Source organism: Lissotriton vulgaris, chromosome 9 (genome assembly GCF_964263255.1).
Source record: "Lissotriton vulgaris chromosome 9, aLisVul1.2, whole genome shotgun sequence".
Classification (NCBI taxonomy): Eukaryota; Metazoa; Chordata; class Amphibia; order Caudata; family Salamandridae; genus Lissotriton; species Lissotriton vulgaris.
The window spans coordinates 903,927,143-903,948,477 of NC_141697.1; the positions used below are offsets into that span (position 1 = coordinate 903,927,143).

General features: G+C 41.7%; 1 protein-coding gene across 1 annotated transcript in view; it reads right to left on the reverse strand.

The window, feature by feature from the left end:
* Positions 1-210: 210 nt before the first annotated feature.
* LOC147692475 (E3 SUMO-protein ligase ZBED1-like) overlaps positions 211-21,335 on the reverse strand; it is an 83,824-nt gene continuing 62,699 nt past the window's right edge. The window contains exon 3 of the mRNA XM_086938683.1: positions 211-5,117. Within this exon, the coding sequence (XP_086794809.1) occupies positions 3,112-5,117 (2,006 nt within the window). The 3' untranslated portion in view covers positions 211-3,111. The remainder of the gene's footprint in view (positions 5,118-21,335) is intronic.

Consider the following 21,335-nt stretch of genomic DNA (forward strand, 5'->3'; position numbering starts at 1 on the left):
AACTCAATATTAATGTTGGTCGATAATTTTGAATCGATATTTTGACTGTGCACCAAAAATAATAACATCAAAGCCAATCTGTCTATGACACATGTTTATAGTAGAGCTCTAGTTGGCAAAAGATATGTGCTAGACTTTCAAAGTTTTTTCTATTGTGTTTAATTGACTAGGATTGCAACCTGGTTCTTCTTTCTCATTATATTCTGTACATTTTACACTCTTAGTAAAACAAAAATGTTGGAAAGTATGCAATACGACAATGATTTACCCTACTGTACATTTGTGGTCTCTTTTGTTAAGTTCTGGTTACGTGCTGAATTTAAGAAAATGCAACCATATTTGTGTATACTTTCTCACCATGAACTATATAGATTTGTAATAAACCTCAGAACAGACGGCCTGCACTTGAATAATAATTTATTTAAGGGGTTTCCTAATAGTAGGTATGACAAGTGCTATCCACACTGTGATCTAGGTCAACAAGATCTTAAACATGTATTATTTGTTTTCCCCGGCCGTTTAGCTTTAAGACATCACTTATTACACAGAATGATCACTTTGAACACGATAAGTCATGTAAGACAAACAATGAATTTTGTACATAGTCCTGCAACTGTAACAGATGACTCGAGAAAGTATATGTTTTTAAGAGTTTTATATATTTATAATTTCTTTTTGATGTAACTTTTCATTTGTTGGTTTGTTTGAATTATATTTGTTTTATATTCAATCTGTATAAAAGAATGTGCTCGCTTTATTGCAAACTTTTATCAATTGTAACAAATTTGATATGATTTGCTTGCCTGCAAAGTAAAGTCTCACGAAGCATCTCCCCGATGTTAAGATTGTGAAGCAAAGGTCACATGCTACTAGTGGTATTATATGTATTTATACATAAAGCACTTTGAACAGAGACACCTTACATGTCATCAGTGAGGCACATTACATGATGACAGTTAAAATGGTTATATAGATAATTGCTAAATTGATGAAGAATGTGGCAGTACAATTATAGTGCATTACATGTAGTACCTGCAGTTTAAATATTAAAACGATTATCTACTGCATGCAGAAGTCTGATGCTAAGAACGGAGAGGAGTCAGGGTGTTCACATGGTCGGTTTGCCAGACATTTTTTGAAGATTTAAGACATGGTACTTGGACCAGGGAAACGAGAAGAGAACATTTGATATGAAGTTCCCTGCACTTGCTGTAATTGTGAATTCTTAAATGTTAAGTCACTTGTAACAACTGGTCAGTAATCTTTTATGTGATGTGTGGTCTAGTGCCTGAAACCAAGAAAGCCCCACATGGTTTAGGTGGCTAGTTGATTGGAATAAAATGGAGGTGTATATATGTTATAATCGATAACAAATGCCACAGTATTTTGATAAATAGAAAGGGCTATCTTCATTAGCTGTGCACATAGCTGATTGGGTTATTATCTGGAATCCACATTTTGGGGTCGATTCCGATTCGGGAAAAACCGCTCCGAATAGCGGTTTGGAGCTTTTTTCCCGTACGAATCGTACCCTGCAATGTCCCCTGTACGCACGACGAAGTACGATTAGTACCAGGAGCTGAACTCCGTACGAATCGTACAGAGACCGTACGAATCAAATCCCCGTACGCATCTCCCTCGGAACCCACCGTACGCAACATCTGTACGGTTTGCGGCTGGTTTTTCCGATCCAGCAAGTACGATTCGTGTCGGTTTTTTTCCAGGATCGGAATCAACCCCTTTGTGTTTAAGGTATAAGCCGCTTTTATGGCTCCCTAAACAGATGTGAAACTGAGAAAATGTCACATTAGACGTGTGAGCATTAGCCTGTGGAACTTGCAAAGGTTGGTGAAGTTACTCTTATTTACAACGCTTCCCTCAGTGTACAAGTATTCGTACCCTGAGAGAGAAAGAGATAGGAAATTTTCATGTTATGTTTAGTTTAAATTAAAGTTTTGTTTCTTGTTATCTTGGATAGGAGTAGGCAGATTATACTGTAATGTAACTGGGACCTTGTAGGTTATGATGAGGTTACTGGGGTGTGCCTTGTACGAAAGGCATAAATGTTCAGAGTATGGTGCCAGGAATACTAGGCAAAGAGAGTGAGATTTTGAGACTACCCTTTCCTGACTTCTGTGTTTAAGCTGTTTTGAATGATAAAAGTCATCTTCTCTACTACAATTGTGGAGTGTTCATGATCAATGGTCTATGAGTTATCTGGATATAAACTGGATTAGCATGAACAACTACTGAAAGACTTGAGTTTGCAACAGTGAATTGCTTTCCACTGTGATTACCGGAGACCCTCACTGTGGACCCCTAGCATGGTGTAGTTATGTTTGCAGCTGTGTTGGTTAGTTCTTAGATTAATCCAGTTTAGCCATTGTTCCTTCTTTGGGTTTATACCAGTAGATGCCTGTAACCATGGACTAACTTTGTCCATCTCTGTTTCTTTTTGTTGTTTTTTCAGTATAGCTGGACTACTTTAGTCCCAGCCCTTCACGACTTCATAGCCCCATGTTGATCCTTATCACACCACTGATTCTATGTCATTTACTAGGTTAGCTGGATTAATGGAAATTAAGGTATTGCAATTTGTTAATCAATGGAGTTCAGGGGTACCACACCCTGCCTGTAGAAAACAACATAAGCATATTTTCTTTAATATTTACGTTATAGTTAGTCAGCTACTACTGGTTTCAGGACCCAGTTTAAACCACATATCCAGGGTTAGTCATAGTGAATATTACTCCTGCTGTTCAGTTAACATTTCTGACTGTCAAAAATACAGAGGAATACAATTCAGCTTACATGAGAAATGAACAGGGAATACGAAGAAAACGTAACACGTTTTGAATACTTTCGTAAAACTATTAAATCAGAGATCAAAATGCAATAAGGCATGCAGTTTTTCTTTTCTTTGGGATACTTTATGAAAGCTATAATTAACTACAAAACATGCCAAATTTTCAGACACACTTCCACAGGGGACAAGCCATGCGCACGCTGTGTGGCATTAAATATTTTACGGCATAGCTCATCGTGACGTGCTCTTCTACCTATATTCCTAACATTTTGGTTTTAAGCGCAGTTGTGCATCTTATGTTGAAATCATGTGCTCGTATTATTTTTCATGGATTCTAAAAAGTCAAAATTTTGATGGAGGAACAATATTTGATCCAGGTGTTCCTGGGAGAGGACTGCTCGTCGGTGCTCAAGAGAACTTTCAGTAGGGGCAAATGCACGTACCGGCACCACTGCCGTGGCTGGGATGGCAAAGTACTGCCTAGCTAGCTTGGCAACCACAGGGAATCGGTGCTCATTGTTTCTCCACCAGTCAAGGGGGCTGGCCCTACGTTTGCAGAGTGGCTCCACAATGTAGTTCTCTAGCTGCTGGTGGATCTCGGGCATACTTTCTGTTGGATCTTTCCCAAGGAGAATGTCATAGATACTCTGTGACTGCCCGTTCGCACCCCCGTCCTTGTGATTGGATAACTGGTGGCCACCATCACTACATTCCAACTTGCATTCTGAAGGCCCCCACGACATAGGGGTGGATTGCTCCTGAGGGCTACAAATTTGTGATAACATCTCTTTCACTTTAGTGTGCAATTCGCTCCTTGTGTCAGGGTTTAGGAACCTTACCTCCTTGAAACGGGGATCCAAAAAAGCAGCTATCACAGCAGGGCTTTCAAGCAACTTCTGTTCATTCATCATGTCCCATTTTTGCTGGATCTCCGACCGTATGTTGTTCACAACTGTCTTGATCGCCTCAGTGGAATCGTCTGATTGTTGGCCAATAGCAGTCACAATGCCGTGCACACAGGGCATTAAGGAGGAAGTTGAGGTGTTTTGTTCCTCACGCAAAAAAGATGTTGCAATCTTAACCGTTCTCATTATGGGAATGAGATCTTGCAAGAGCTTCCACTGGTGGTCTGCTAAGTTTTGCACAGCTGAGGCATTTTTGGTCTGCTCTTCCAGAACAGACATGATGGCCCATTTCAGTTCCAGCAGGCTCTCACACATGTCAATGGTGGTCAGCCAGCGAGACGGTATGTCCATCACCGGCTTCTGTTTGATTTTATTCATGGCCTCCAGTTTGCTGTCCAGAGAGCAGGATGCCTTTGCGTCCTGTTGGAAGTAGGCAACAATATGCCTGGCTGCATCTAGAGCCTCCTGCACCTGCTGCACATGGAGTCCGGCTTGAATGCAGTAATGTAACAGATGGGCAGAACAGCACAAACTCTTCCACCCGTGAAGCTTTTGTAACTGTTCGGAATTAGCCTCCATGTCTTGCAAGCTGTCATGCAACACACAGAACACTGATTTAGCAGCCAAGCCAAACTCCACCAGGACAGAGTAAAGCTTCTCTGCCAGATTATCCTTTAACTCTGCCTCGTGTACCTGCTGAGTTTGGAGAATGCAACGGGCAAATCTCCAATCAGAGTCAATGAAGTTTGCTGTAATTGTTAAGTAGGATTGGTGGGGCAGAGACACCCAAAGGTCAACCGACAGGACAATCGATTCAGCTTTGCGCAGATAGTGTTCGAGGTGTTGTTTGACTACATTGTATTTGTGCCACAACATACTGGACAGTTGCACAGGGGATGGGAGGGTAAAACTGGGTTCCAGGTATCCTATGAGAAGGCCAAAGCCTTTGTCCTCCACTACGGACAGAGGATGAAGGTCGCGGAAGATCATTTCCAGCACCAAGTCAGTGATCATGTCAGTTCTTGGTTCGGGGCAAGACGCGGGGTGATACAGGTGAATTTCTGGTGTATCCTGTCGTGGCCTTTTGGCCATGATTTCCTCAGGCTCTGATGCCTGTTCCTCCTTCAGCTGAGAAAGAAGAGTGTCGCGGATGCTGTGCTTCCTCACCAGATGCTCCCGCATGGTGGTGGTGCTATTGTGAAAGGACAACTGCTTCTTGCACACATTACACTCCACATAGGCATCACCCAGCTTGGTGTAGTAGTTCCAAACCTTTGACTTGCGGCGATCCACAGCAAGGGTGGTGATGGTCCCATCCAAATTGATCCCTTTCTCTCTTTTTCTGCGAGAGGAAGCTCCAAAGTTGGATGTCATGTTGTAAGTGTTAAACACCATTGATATCTCCTCTGCGTGAAATGGAAACAAAAGGAAAGGTCAAACCAACGAACTAGGTGGACATTTTACAGCCAAGATTGCAATTACATTACTCGATGATTTTCAGTGTTGAGTGGCCTGCCTGGTGCTTTTTATTTCTGTTTTTGTAACATAATCTTAACTTTTTTGGCATTACTGTGCCTGCTCAATTTACCCACTTAAAAGTGTTCTTTCAAACCTTCTTGGATGGTGTTTTTTGTTTACATGCAGCCAAGAAAAAACATTACTTGTTGAAGTGATAATTTGCTATGTAGTGTGCAGTGTAATTTATTCATTTAAATAAACAAAGTATATAAACAGGACTGGACTCCTGGAATTATGCGGTAGTGCCAACTACATTACGCGACAAGAAATGCATAAAATGCTGTGTAATGAGTTACATTTTGTGACAGTATCAGTTAATTGTTTTGTCATTTTCACCCTTATTAACACTGTCTTAGCAAAAGTTTCACCTAGGTAGTGCCAGTCAACTTCTGGGAAGGGCCTTGCACTGATTGGCAACAAATCCCGGTGCAATTTTTGTAACTTTTAATCTATTTGAGCTAGAAGCAAAATATTTTTAGTTGACATTTGCAAATTCTGCAGCATGATGGATTGTGTGCCAAGTGCAGCAAATCCATAATTATGAGAAAAATTTGGCCAATCCATACTTATGTGAAACACGCTGCGTCTGCAGAATCGCATAATTCCAATGGCCCCTTATATGCTTTCAGGATAGTAAAGTGCTCAATTATGAGATATTTATTAGTAAACATAAACACCGAAATACCTCAGTCTATGTGGAATCGTGTTTATAATTGAACTAACACTGATATTATATGCCATGCGCTTGACTAGTAAACCAGTAAAGGAGAATACACCAATAATAATCTGTGCAGGTAGGTTGCGTCTGTGCAATAGGAGCATGTGCTACTCTTCACAAGTATGAGGTCCAGCCTGTTGTAGGTGCTCTGAGTTGGTGAAGGGATAGAGTAGATTTTGTCTATCAGATGTTCCAGTCTACATAAATCCTGAATGTCCATTCATACATAGGTTATTTCAGTATCCCTAGGCGAAGACCTGCCTATTTTGGCTGTCCAGTACGCAATTCATGTCTCCGGTTCACAGTATGATAGAATTTATGTATGGGCTCACTGCCCTCATTGCAATTCCAAAGAAGTGCATGCCATCTACATTTGGGGCATTCTTGTTAACTATGCATGTTTACCTACCATCATGGGCACCACGAAGCAGAACAATTTGACCTTCTGGGTCAGTCACCACCTCCTTTATCATAAACGGAACCCCAGTTATCACCCACATTGAAACCCCTCTAGTATAAGACGAGGAAGCTGGTATGTACATCTGCCCCCTCCATTTCTGATGCAGTCTAACTATGTTACCTTGAGTGCCATGTTTCTCCTGCAGGAACGCTAATACCATTTTAAATTAACAAATTGCATAATCCCCTTGCACTAAGAAGTAGTTATTAAAAGTGATAGTTTTTAAACATGAACCGTTTGTGAACTAAGCGGCAAGATGTCATGTACATGACCCAGATTATTATAGAGGAACATTACAGTATTATATCAAACACAAAAGGTTTTTTACAACTGGTGTTCTGAGCTCACATATTTGAAAGTACTTTATTAAGCGATAATAAAGAAAAAGGAGTTTTGCTGAAAAAAATATTTGCTTAAGATCACACAATTTAAGCCATAAGTTTTCTAGTTTCATTTTGTACACATCAGCCACTGAATGTGTATTTGTATTTTCATTCTCAAGTGAATGCTTTGTTTTTACCTCTTTATGCATTGTTCTGCAGTTTATATACAGCACACTTTTGATATGAGAACCAGTTACATTACATCAGGTCACCTTCATTTTTTAAAGGCATGGGGAGAGTAAGTTGAAAAACCAACAATAGGGTTACAGAACATTTTGCTCTTTTTACCTCGCCCCCACACTCACTGACTTGCCTCATGGCACTCAGGTTCCCAGCATACTTTTTGTGCAGTTCAAGTGCTAAAATCCTTGCAGTAACGGAAAACAACCAAGAGTATTATAGAAAGGGTGGCTTCCTCATTATCTACTCCAGCGAGGTAATGTTTTATTGCCAATAGGTTTACTCAAATAATAGCACAGCACGCTACAAGTGGATAGCAGTGCGCTGGTCTTAAGGACAATCTTTTAATACAAATACAGAGGCATACCCGGCTTCCTGACCCTCCCCACTCACGAGGACCGTGTTAAACAGTTATATTGTGGTATTGCTTAGAGAGACGTCTTTGGGCAGGCAGACAGCAAGAGGCTCTGCTGTCTTTACAGTAAGGCAGAGAATAAGCAGAGGCAACAGACAGCCTCTGTCTAAAACAACCCGGAACAAGACATTTTCTTTGAATTTTGCAGGGCCCAAACGTGAAATTGCGGGCATTGCGCACATCAGCTAATTCTGCAGTAAAATCACGATTCACTAAAAGCTGTGGGGTCTGATTAAAGGTAAAGGCCGCTATAAGGACATATAAGCTTGCACTTACATGCCCAAACCTTTGATATAATGCACCCTGCCTTCTGGGCTTTAAGAGGCCATCCTTAGGGGTGTCTGACATATAATAAAAGCAGTGCATTGACTTTGCCATGTATGGTGAGGGCAAAGTCGAATTGGAGCAGTTTACACTGTTCCTGTAGTCTACAATGGCAGGCTTGCTGTCAGTAGTTTACTTTGGTCACTCGGGGTGGCACATACAATACTGCAAGCATTTGGACCCCTTTAACACTAATGCCCTGGGTACAGTTGGAACCATATACTAGGGACTTGTGAGGAAGGTAAAGTCCATGTCAATTGGGGATGCCAAGTAACACACAACAGTTTTGGAGAGAGAGCACTGTCACTGGGACCTGGGCAGCAGGCTCCAGTGCACTTTCAGAGTCATAACCATCAGCAAAAGTGGGAGGGGTGACCATACAAAAAGGGCACTTTCCTATAGTTATTCTGTAGCACACAGCTAGGGCTCTTCTAAGGATCATGCCCACTTTTTAACTACTTTACATGCTTCTGTAAGTCAATATGCTATGGCTGGCAGCCACAGAGCCTGATCGGTCCAAAGCAGCTCCTCCTAGTGATGTGTTTTATCTAGGAACCCGATTCAATATTGTGACTTTATGCCCCTGTACGGCTATAATCAATAATATCCCTATAATGGCATAAGAATCAGATCCATATTTCAGTAAATCGCCCTTGCAGTCCAAGGCACGGCAAAAGCTACTTCCATCGATTCCTAGAGAACACACCGAGTTCTTTCGACATACCAAACCTCCAGCAACCTGGGAAATCCCCACTTGCTTTGTTTTGATTTGTAATAGAACTCCTGCGAGCACTGTAAGAACTGCCAGTTCTTAGTGACATCTTTATTGACGTCTTATGTCCAAACCTTACGTCAAACTCGGCACCTTTCAGGTATAAATATACCAACGTTGCCTTAAGCAAACACACGGTGGTGGTTTTGGAGCAGACCAGCTAATCTACTTTCCGAGAGCCCAGCAGACGCGAGAAGCCCACGGACGCTGCCCCTCCTCTTTGACGCGCTGAGAAAGACGCTGTCTTTTCTCCTGCCGAGAAAATCCAGCTCCGGCGTTTCCAGCCTACCCTTGTGGGTGACTGGGATATCGAGTCCTGAGAGAGAGATACCAGACCTCCTACATTCTATTCCCAAGGTACAGTGCTGACTAATCCATTAGAGAGAATTCTTAAACAGATCCTTGGCAACAAACCTACTTAACTTAAACTGCTACTTACTTACTCCTTCCCACGTATTAGGCTTAGGTCAGGTACACCGGAGTAGGCGTAATTTAGAAGCACCAGTTGAGGACATTAGCCTATGTATAAATGTATGTATATATTTTATACATTTTAAGTGTCCTATGGCTAAGAAACCATATCAATGCTTTTTACAGTATTATTTTATAATACTCCTTTTACTGTACGTACTTTAATTTATATTAAGTATTGCAATTGTGGCAATTCATTTCTCTTGCATGAAAAGGAAGACTGCTCAATACATAATACCTTTTATTGAAAACACCCGTCTCTCTCTTCTCTGCACTCTGGTGAAACTAAGAACGCACATCTGACTGAGTGAAATAGCTGTCTATTGTTTTCACGACTCTAGAGATTTACTCTTATTCTGAGGGAGCAAAGTTGTCATGTTTATGCGGTTGTCGGAAGCTGAATCCCTTCTTGTCTGAGCCAGGGAAGCTGATCCCTTCCTATTCAGTCAAGAAAGTTTCCAGTGACCTCTGAGCTAGCTGGCGCAAACCTAAATTAAGTCTAACATAGTCAGTAGAGACCTAGAAGACCTCAGTCCTACGTCTACACTGCTGTTTATGTTATTCCAATGCGCAGAGCCTATAGGGAAAATAGGAACTACACTACATGGCGCCCAACGTTTGGTAAGGCGATAAAACTAACGCAAGACGTTAGAGTAACTCAGTCGTGCTTTTTCACACAGACCCTTTTCCCGTAAATACTCCAATAGACGTCTGGAGTGGGTAAAAGGTTAAAATCCGCCGGAACTTAGTAGGAAGAGATTCCTATGTAGAGTTTTTGGTTTAGTCAACGTTGAAGGATACAGTGTTCCAAAATATTGTGCATCTAATCTTTTGTTTCCTTGAAACCTGATCTGCAACAAAAAACCTTTCTGACAGTAAAATGCCAGACAGTGATGACGATAGGGAGGCAGCTAGAATAGCAGCCCAACTAATGGATGATGACACGAGTCTCCTACAGAATAACCGGAATGCTATCCTCATTCTGGTCAACATAAGAAAAACTATAACTTTAAAACTTATAGAAAACGGACTGACATCACGAGGTGGTACAGTCATTTTCGTGATAGAGGCACACGAATATCGGCAGACAGAGGTATTCTATTCATGGATAAACTTTCCAGCGGCAAACGCTACAACACACAAATTCCACTATTACAAAATAGAGGAACCTCCGGAAGAATACACTCCTTTCGAGGATGTGGAAATCCCACTAAATTACCAAGAGCACCTGCTCTGGTTTAAAGGCGCCCTAAAACATAATGATCACATCACCAGGCTTGGTCCACTAGGTAGACCAGGAGCAACGTGGCCGGTTCTAGCCAGCTACACACCACATCCAGACATCGAAAAAATGTCAGACAAAGAACTTTTAGCACAGCTAAAATTACTAATTAAAATTCACAGACAGTTAGTCCAATATGTAATGCGGACTGCAACAGTCCAACCAGCTATTAACATTCCACAGCTGAACCCTCATCAGGGAAACACAAACAAAATTACACCACAGAACATACAATCATGTCTTGGTAAAACACCCGCAAAACGGGAACAAATTCCATTCTGGCTAGCACAAAAGATAGCTCAAATAGAGGCAGTATTCCTGAATACTACCCCTGGTGAGAAACACAGAATTCTGACTATCTGCCTTCCAATGGGGGTCGCACCACATGTGGAGGACTGTGACTCTTGGGGCACAGTCTTTGCTTCCATTTACACAAAAACACATGGGGGTCGATTCCAATTCGGGAAAAAAACCGTCTGTACGATTTGTATCTGGAGCCCTCTCCGTACGAATCGTACCCGTCCGTCCGAGTCGCGAAGTACAATCCGTATTCCGTGAATCCGTCCGAATCGTCGCGATCCGTACGTATTGCAAGGCTGAAACCGCGAACCGTACAACTCGTACACATACCGTACGACTCGTACACATGCCGTACGACCCGACGAGTATGATCCGGACCGGGGTATGAGGACGCAATTCGTACGGTCCACGTCAGGTAAGGGCGAGTCGTACGGAAAAGCACACAAACACATACATACCGTACGGTCGGTACACCCCATGATCGCCGGGGTACGCACTGTACCCCTGCGATCATAGGGTGTACGAGCCGTACCCCCATTGTACGATTGGTGTACGATCAGTGTACGAGCCGTACCCCCATTGTACAATCGGTGTACGAGCCGTACCCCATGTACGATCGGTGTACGAGCCGTACCCCATGTACGATCGGTGTACGAGCCGTACCCCCATCGTACATGGGGTACGGCTCGTACACCGATTGTAAATGGGGTACGGCTCGTACACCGATCGTACATGGGGTACGGCTCGTACACCGATCGTACAGGGGGTACGGCTCGCACACCAATCGTACATGGGGTATGGCTCGTACACCCCATGATCGCAGGGGTACGGTGCGTACCCCTGCGATCATGGGGGGTTCGCACAGTACCCGGGGGGCCGTTCCGTACCTGTTTCGCCACAAACTCTGCTTTTACGGCTGTTTTCAGCTCCCGTAGAAAAAGGGTCGTACGGTGCGTACCCGACACGTATCGGACTTGCTGGGTCGTAAAAACCTGCCGCAAACCGTACAGATGTCGCGTACAGCGGGTTCCGAGGGAGAATCGTACGGAGATTAGAGTCGTACGGTGTCTTGTACGACTCGTACGGAGTACGGCTCCTGGTACGAATCGTACTTCGTCGTACGTACGGGGGACGTTGCAGGGTACGATTCGTACGGGAAAAACACTCTGAGTGGCTATTCGGAGCGTTTTTTCCCGAATCGGAATCGACCCCATGGTGTTCCGTCTCTGGCGGTGATACCAGATGTACTAAGACAGATTCAAAATGAATACGGTCCAGAACCTGCTTTAACTCTTGGTATGAAATTACTGGAAGACTTCAAGCAGGTCTCGGCTATATTATTAGCCAACATAAAAGGAGAAGCAGCATCTGTGGCGATCCGCCAAAAATTGAAAGACATAGATATAACAGATCAACCAATTGAACTTGCCAGAATCATAGAAAAATCCTATGAAGAACTAGGTAGAGATAGTTTGGGTGGTAAACCGGTAAAACCCCAACTACTTGAAAATCCTGAAAAATTATTTATTAAAAATAATCTAAACACTCCAAAAAAGAGCTGGGATGGAAATAAACAATCCACTCCCAAAGAAAAAAGATTCCAGTCCAGAGGAAGGTCTCCTCGGCGGAGAGAAAGAACTCCGAACCAAGAACACCAGTCTCCCCAGAGGGAGCCCTCTGAGAAAAGATACAACCTTAGAAATAGGGATAATTTGAAAAAGCCTGATAGATATCAAGATATTGATACACGTCCCTCTCGATCTTTTCAGACTTCCTCGCAGAAATCGGAAAGAAGAGGACGGTCAGAACAAAGGGAAGAGCACGCCAAGTCCAAAGACAAGGAACCTGCTAAAAAACTATAATTTCCAAGAAAGAAGGTAGCCAGTATTAAAGTAATAAAACATGCCGAGAATACTGAGGACACAGCTGAAAAACGGAGAGTGGGCACAGACAATGCTAGACAGCGCAGCAGAAGTGAGCATAGCTCGCAAGATCCTGATGAATCATCTGGAGACAGTGGACACGAATGAATACATTCAAGTGGAAACTGCAGATACCAGAGTTAGCGAACCTCATAAAATATATGAAATAACATTCCGTATAGAGGGAGATAAGATTAGGAAAATAAGGGGTCTATTTTGGGATAACCTCTCAAAAGGCTATGACATCCTATTAGCTGAGAAAGACTGGCCACCAGAGTTTGTCAGGGAGTGCCCTCATGGCGAAGAAATGATTATGCCTGCCTTCTCAAATCATATTCCAATTCACAGAAAATATATATATGCAAGAAAATGGGCAGTAGCTCAAGCACCTGCATTATATAAGAATCATGTAGGATGGGATGAGGACTCTCCTCCTCACAAAATCCAGTTAAAATGTCAACCTACTGCACAAAGACAGTACCCAATTAAGCAAGAAGCTAAAAAACAGGTCAGGGAGATTTTAGATCAACTTGAATACCAAGGGGTGATTGAAACATGCACCTCTCAAATGAACAATCCCTTGTTTCCTGTCTCCAAACCAGACGATTCATATCGTCTAGTCTTGGACTACAGACACCTTAACTCATGTTGCAAAACATTTGCGGTACAAAAATCGCACAGTGTGGCACTAATGAATAACATAGTTCGCAAAAAATACAAAACAACATTAGACATTTCTAATGGATTCTTTTGCCAAAATATTGCACCGGAAAGCAGGTACTTGACCGCTTTCTCAATAATGGGGTCAAAGAAAAATTTCTGTAGACTCCCACAGGGATTCAAGAATAGCCCAGGATTATTCTCAGCCAGAGTAACAGAGTTACTACAAATGTATGATGATGAGGCATTATCTTAAGTCGATGACATCTATCTCACAGACGACGACTTGGATACTCACTTGAAAAGAGTGAACACCATAATACTTGGGTTCGCAGCAGAGGGTTACAAATTCAACTTTAAAAAGTCACGAATTGTCCATCGAACGGTCCTGTTTTTAGGATACGAATTATCAAGTGAAGGCAAAAGCCTAGCAGACAACTTCTTAGAGAAGTGCGCTGTACTCCAAGCACCAAAAACGCTGAAGAACTTACAATCGTTTCTAGGCTTCCTGAATTTCAGAAGAACTTACATTCTAAATTATGCAGAGAGGGTTAAACCTCTCTACGAATTAATAAAACCTGATTTTAAACCAATCAACTGGACTCAGAAACACACAGAAATTTTTAGATCATCACAAACAGACATGTTAGCTAAAACAAAATTAGAAACTCGTGATAATACACGCAACCTTGTAATCCGAGTGATCCCAGGAAGATGCGGATTCACGTACCTGACCTCTAATGAGGGAGAAACGGTACCCATAGCTTACAAATCACACTTGTACACAAAAGCTGAAATAAAATTCAGTTCAACGGAAAAAATTCTAACTGCGGTTCAGACTGCTGTAGCAAAAGAAAGCGCCCTAGCACAAGGTAAACGAATAATAATCGTTACACCGATACCAGCCCTAGAAGCGGTAACAAAAGCAAGCATTCCAAATGCTAAAGCTCTGCATCCGAGATGGATCCAATGGGTTAATTCTCTTGCTGCAACAGACGTGGTATATGAATTTGATCCTAATCTTAAAACACAAGAATTTCTACAATATGAATATGAATGTCTTCTGCCAACCGAAATCCTGCCTCTAGAACACTACGGATGTATAATATATACAGACGGATCAGCACAACCCGCAGTTGGGGGTAAACAAGCTTACAGTGCTGCATGCGCGATTGTTAAAGGTCGTTGGCACAAAGGTAAATTTAGACCACTGGTCACAAAAACGCAATCTCTCGGAGATTGTACAGCTCAGCGAGCTGAACAACTAGCATTTAAGATGGCGCTTGAAAATACCGATCGCGAATTCCCCACACTTATAGTGTGCGATTCATTTTAATGCGTTCAGTCTTATAATGAATATTTGCAAAATTGGGTTGAAAACGGGTTCAAGGATGCGAAAGGGGGCACAATCAAGCATAAAACGCTTTGGGAACAAGTAGTTCTTTTACAAAAAGAACTACAAAAGACTCACGTAATACACACATTGAGTCATCAACGTGATGGCGTTCACGTTGCGGGGAATTCATTGGCTGATGAAGCCACGAAGGCAGCTGTGCAAACGGCTTCCGTAGCTGCTATCACCAGGTCAAGAACAAAAATAGACAGCGACATACTACAAGCTGTCAGTGCGTCAGTAAAAGATGACAGAAAAACACTCCCTAGAGGCTTTCCAGTAAAGTACTCTTACATAACAAATGCAAATTATGTTCCATTTGCTCGAATCCCTGGAGTGGGGGATAGAGTAATTCCAAACATGGAACACAGGTTAAGACTAATTACAGCTGCACACAAAGGGCTTGCTTCTGCACATGCTGGTGTTTCCGCCACAACATCATTATTAAAACAGAGATATTGGTGGAGGATACAAACTAGGAAATACGTTCTGGAATGCGAAACACGCCAAAGAAGGAAAGTATCAACTGTGAAACGACCAGCGCAGACACCCCTTCTAATCTCAAATAAACCATTAGAATGTGTTTACCTAGATCACTGTGGTCCCTTACAAAGGGATGGTAACTATAAATATATCATGGTCGCAGTGGATTCCTGTACGGGATTCATTTGGATGTGGCCCCAGCGCTCGGCTGACGCCAGAACTGTTATAAAAGATTTGCGAGTCTTTATCGGCACATACGCAATTGCCATGCTTCATTCTGACCAGGGTCCTGCTTTTAGCTCTCGAGCTTATAAGGAGGCCATGACCAGCATGGGCATTGGGTTGTGGTACTCTTGTCCCTTCCATCCTGAGGGAAATGGGATAATGGAAAGAAAAAAACGAGACATAAAGCAATCTATAACGGCAAAGGGACTAGGTTCGGGTGATGGGTGGGTCCAGCATTTAACAAGTGTCCAACGTAGTCTTAATAATCTGCCAAGAAATTCTCTAAAAGGTTTCAGCCCGTACGAACTATTGTTCGGAACTAGAATGCTTATTCAGGATTTAGATAGTCTAATTTCGGTGGTAGAAGATAAGAAAAAATGCTTTGACATCAAAGATCATTTGGCTGTTTTACAGGACTTAAATGAAACAAGAAAAGCCCTGAGCAACATAAAGTTAAAACAACAGCCAACAACCACTGAAGACACACCACATGTCCCAGCAAGACCTGTCTGGATTCCAAAGATTGGGGGATCTGGTCAGAGAGAAAATAGCGGTGAAGACGGAATTTGGGCCTTCTTACAGAAAAGCAGTACCTGTCTTAGCAGTCAACGGAACAAGATTAGTTGTACTACCTCCCCTTGCTGGTAAAAAGGAGAACCGAGTTGTATCCATCGACCTGGTAAAACCACAATCATGTGGCCAATAATAAGTAGTAGGCCAAGTGGACTCCCAAGAAATAGCAGAATACCAAAATTTGCTACTATCCAAGAGGTTCAAACTGAGAGACTAATCACATTTGATAAACCTGCAGTGAATAAAAAAGGACTATGCAACAATGCCATGGAACTTGTGCCTCTTGAAACCCAAATTGAAACAGTTCGTCAAGAAACACCAATCTACAATGATGTAGCATCAGAATGTGCTGATAAAAGGCAAATTGAAAAAACAATCCCAACAATTGACAGAACTGCATCTGGCTACTTCATCAATTTCGATAACTTTTCTGAAGATCAAAGTGACCCTGAAGTAACGCCAGCTACAAAGACTTTTAAAGACAAAGCAACAGAACTCTTTCATCAACTCATAGAGACATATCTGAATGCACCGTTAATTGAATTTTGGATTGTATTAGGCGTACTCATACTCCTACTCTGCCTAATTTTAGTTCTAATTTTAGGAAAATTTATTACAGTACAATGGACACAGCAAGTCAGAACATCAACTTAGTTCTGAAGCCACACAAGTCATCTCACATCGAGAAAAGAGAACTATCATCAGTGAATGTCACAGCCATTCCAATACCCGGCGGGGTAGTTTGGGACAAAACAGATTACGAAATATATGGACCGGTCGAACTCTTGAAATATCCTCATCAGTTTAAGGTTTCATTAAGTGACTTTGTAAAACCAAGTACATTCTCTGATGATTGGGACTTTGAAAACATAAATAATATGATGTCAGATTTAGTATTGTCAGCAAAATTTACAGAACATGATTATTTACGAGGTTCATCGAATTATGAACAGATGTATTTCTATAACCACTATGCAGACCACTATTTGCACAAATCTGCTCAACCTAGAAATGTTTTTAAATATAATCAATGGGAGCATTGTGCAACTCCACCTAAAAGCAGTTCAAAAACATTCTATGAAAAGTTCTCATACTTCTCAGGGTTTAACACAAGTGATGCAGAAACATTTTATTACAAACTGTTAGATAAAACAGGGACAAAAAACATGCTGACAAATACTAAATTGATCTATTCGAAAACATTTTATGAAAAAATTATTACATTTGGTTTTGATTTTTGGAAAAACAACATTGAAACAAAAACCGTCTGGGGTACAAAAGAATGGCAGGTACAAGGCCTAGAAGCATTATTTCGAGCCTGCATGATCCCAGAACAAATAATGTTCTTGAATGACACCATTCAACAAACTACCTGTCTTGGCCTAGCCAAGATGAAAGACTTAAACAAACCGTCTATTCCAAAGCCAATACCTGATAATACAACCACAGATATTGAGATAGACGTATCCCAAATTTTACAACAAAATAGAACACATCCTGATTGGAAAAAGTGGTTAATCTGGCCAACAGACACAAATAAATGTCAAGATAGATTCCTGAACAAAATACAGGGGTTAAAAATTACCAGACCAGACCCTAGATACTCCCAGAGACAACATCCAGGGATAGTAACAACATACAGTGTAGGGAAACTATGCCTTGAATGGCTACAAACATCAACACTGGCAGAAATTAAGCAACACCTGACTTTACTTAAAGACGGTGCTGACTTGCGCGATTTCATAATGGGACCACGCAAACAGTGTCAAAAACGTTTCATAGCGGCCAGTATATACGCTGCTTACAACGAGGCTTGGAAAGTGACTCAAATTGAGACAGCAGAGAAAATACGAGAGATTGATCGTATCAATTTGGAAAAATCGCTTTCTGTTGTGGACAATGGGTTAATGACTCTGTTCTCCAGAATATATTCACTGGACAGTATTGTATCATCTGCTATAGATATAATAGATCAGGACTTACTAATGTTACAACATGGCCAGTCCCAATTACGTTCTATTGTACAGCTAGGCTGGACGTTGCAAAACCTGCGTTCAGGCTATGTGCCATGGCGTTTAATCAACACAACGTCATTATTTTCTATCTTTAACCTTACTGATAAACAAATCAGTTTGGCACAGAAAGGAGCAGACTATACAATCCTGAGCATTGAAAAACTTGAGAGATTACCATTGACAATGTCAGAAAGACCTGTCATTGAATGGATAATACACGGAATAATCACAATTCCAATAACAACTTTCCAATTTAAAAATTGCCAAGAGTATATACCAGCAGGCCAGTATGAAAGGTTGGGTAAAGGGTACATTAAGTCATCATGGAAATTACCTTATACACACACATGTTATAGTGACAAAAACAAGAGTGTATTTCTTAGTGGTAATAATTGTAGACGTTCACTAAGCGATATACTCCTGTGCCAAGGTATTAATTTGCATGGGGCCTGTGAGGGGACTTCAAATAACCTTTCATGCCACCAGCACGGCACACCTGCAACACAGATAGAGCCATTCTTTAGACAACTTTCTAACGGGAGTTACGTTCTAATAACGGACCACAGCTGTTGTGGCATGGTGCCAGGGAAAGCATATCTCGTAAGCGTTAGTTCCATGGTCACTTGCTGTAGACTCAGAGGCGACGATTTGGCCTCCGTTGAATACCTCTTCTATACGAATTGATACTTTAAGCTGAATGAAGTCTGTGTTTTTGCAGACAACAGTGCCCATCACGTCATCGAAAGAGACGTATGATCTCCAAGTTGCAAGGACAACAGCAGAGATACTTGCGCTTTTATCAACAAATTGCCACGTGCATTTTGTAGAAATACTAAGCCAAATCCTAAATATGTCAGATGCCAGTGGTATCGCACATGTATTTAAGACAATTTTTTCGGGACTGTTAACACCCTTCAAAGCAGTCCTGGGCATCTTTCCCAATTTTGTCCATTCGAGTCTTTGGCGGCCTACCACTACTTTTGGGACTCGTGGCAGGAATCTTATTTTTGACCCTTCTGCTCCGATATGGCAAGCCAAAACGCAGACATGACTCCATCAACAATGGAAAAAACGATCATAGCAATACGCTACCGGGACCGCATAACTGAAGTCCTTGGATTAGCCCGACTAAGAGATCTGAATATGACCTGGTTTCTTTCATTCAGACCTATATGGCAGAACTGCATCTTACCTGTGCTTCGATGTATGCTATGCGGAGAAGAATGCGTGTTAGACACCTGTCTTACACTACAATCAGCAGTACCAATGGATATCGATACTTTGCTAAGTCCTGTAACGGCTCATGCATCGTGTTGTCCCCAGCGGTTACCAATCCTGATGACGGCATTCGTTGAGACTTCTCCACTACGATTAGGTGGTGGCAGTGAAGCAAGAAATGAGAGCAACATCACCCAGGTACGACCTCCTGTGAGCATTGCTGATCCTGAAATCGATGATAGCAATCATTCTCACGACTGCCCAGTTACAGCATTATCATCCTTGGTCGAACTTTCACCTGAAGCTGTAGACTGTTTTTTTGCGCATCTATCTGAAGTAATGTTCTCCCCTGAACAGAAAGAATAACTTTAAATAATCCGGCACACAGAGTTCCCCTGAACTCTGAATTCGGCCTTCGGCTTTGATAAACAAAAGCTACTGAAATACTTTAGAACTATTTTTTTCCCCTGGAAACAAAATTTTTTTTTTTCAGAATTCCAAAATATTTACCTTTTTTGGCACTTGTACTCTGCTTGAAGTAAAATTATTCATAAAGAACAGAGCTTCTATTTTTAGTAGGTCTAGAGACAGAATATTACCTCGAACTCTAGCACAAGAGCAAGCAATTGCATTTATATGTGATGAAATAGTCTCGACCTTCTCTTCTGTATTAAGAGACATTTCATGTGTAATTTTCGCAAATCGTTCAGCTAAATATATATGCATTTCTTCTCTGAATGATTACACTGCTTAAAAAAACGTACAGTACCAATAATATTTCATGTATTTCGCGTACTCCATTTCTAATGCAAAAATGTATTTTGGGGTGGGATGGAATACACATGCACGTTAACATGTTTACTATTGCTTAGTTTTAAGTACATTATGGACATAAAATCGTGGAGTGGGTGATGTGTTTTATCTCGGAACCCGATTCAATATTGTGACTTTATGCCCCTGTATGGCTATAATCAATAATATCCCTATAATGGCATAAGAATCAGATCCATATTTCAGTAAATCGCCCTTGCAGTCCAAGGCACGGCAAAAGCTACTTCCTTGGATTCCTAGAGAGCACACCGAGTTCTTTCGACATACCAAACCTCCAGCAACCTGGGAAATTCCCACTTGCTTTGTTTTGATTTGTAATACAACTCCTGCGAGCACTGTAAGAACTGCCAGTTCTTAGGGACATCTTTATTGACGTCTTATGTCCAAACCTTACGTCAAACTCGGCACCTTTCAGGTATAAATATACCAACGTTGCCTTAAGCAAACACACGGTGGTGGTTTTGGAGCAGAGCAGCTAATCTACTTTCCGGGAGCCCAGCAGACGCGATAAGCCTACGGATGCTGCCCCTCCTCTTTGACGCGCTGAGAAACGCGCTTTGACACGCTGTCTTTTCTCCTGCCGAGAAAATCCAGCTCCAGCGTTTCCAGCCTACCCTTGCGGGTGACTGGGATATCGAGTCCTGAGAGAGAGATACCAGACCTCCTACATTCTATTCCCAAGGTACAGTGCTGACTAAACCCTTAGAGAGAATTCTTGAACAGATCCTTGGCAACAAACCTACTTAACTTAAACTGCTACTTACTTACTCCTTCCCACGTATTAGGCTTAGGTCAGGTACACCGGGGTAGGCGTAGTTTAGAAGCACCAGTTGAGGACGTTAGCCTATGTATATATGTATGTATATATTTTATACATTTTTAAGTTTCTTATGGCTAAGAAACCATATCAATGCTTTTACAGTATTATTTTATAATACTCCTTTTACTGTACGTACTTTACTTTATATTAAGTATTGCAATTGTGGCAATTCATTTCTCTTGCATGAAAAGGAATACTGCTCAATAAATAATACCTTTTATTGAAAACGCCCATCTCTCTCTTCTCTGCACTCTGGTGAAACTAAGAACGCACATCTGACTGAGTGAAATAGCTGTCTATTGTTTTCACGACTCTAGAGATTTACTCTTATTCTGAGGGAGCGAAGTTGTCAGGTTTATGCGGTTGTCGGAAGCTGAATCCCTTCTTGTCTGAGCAAGGGAAGCTGATCCCTTCCTATTCAGTCAAGAAAGTGTCCAGTGACCTCTGAGCTAGCTGGCGCAAACCTAAATTAAGTCTAACATAGTCAGTAGAGACCTAGAAGACCTCAGTCCTACGTCTACACTGCTGTTTATGTTATTCCAATGCGCAGAGCCTATAGGGAAAATAGGAACTACACTACACTAGATTCGAAGAAAGCTGGATCCTTCTTGGTGTTCCCTTGCATGTTTTGTCCCCTTGCCTCTGTATCTCATATTTAGCC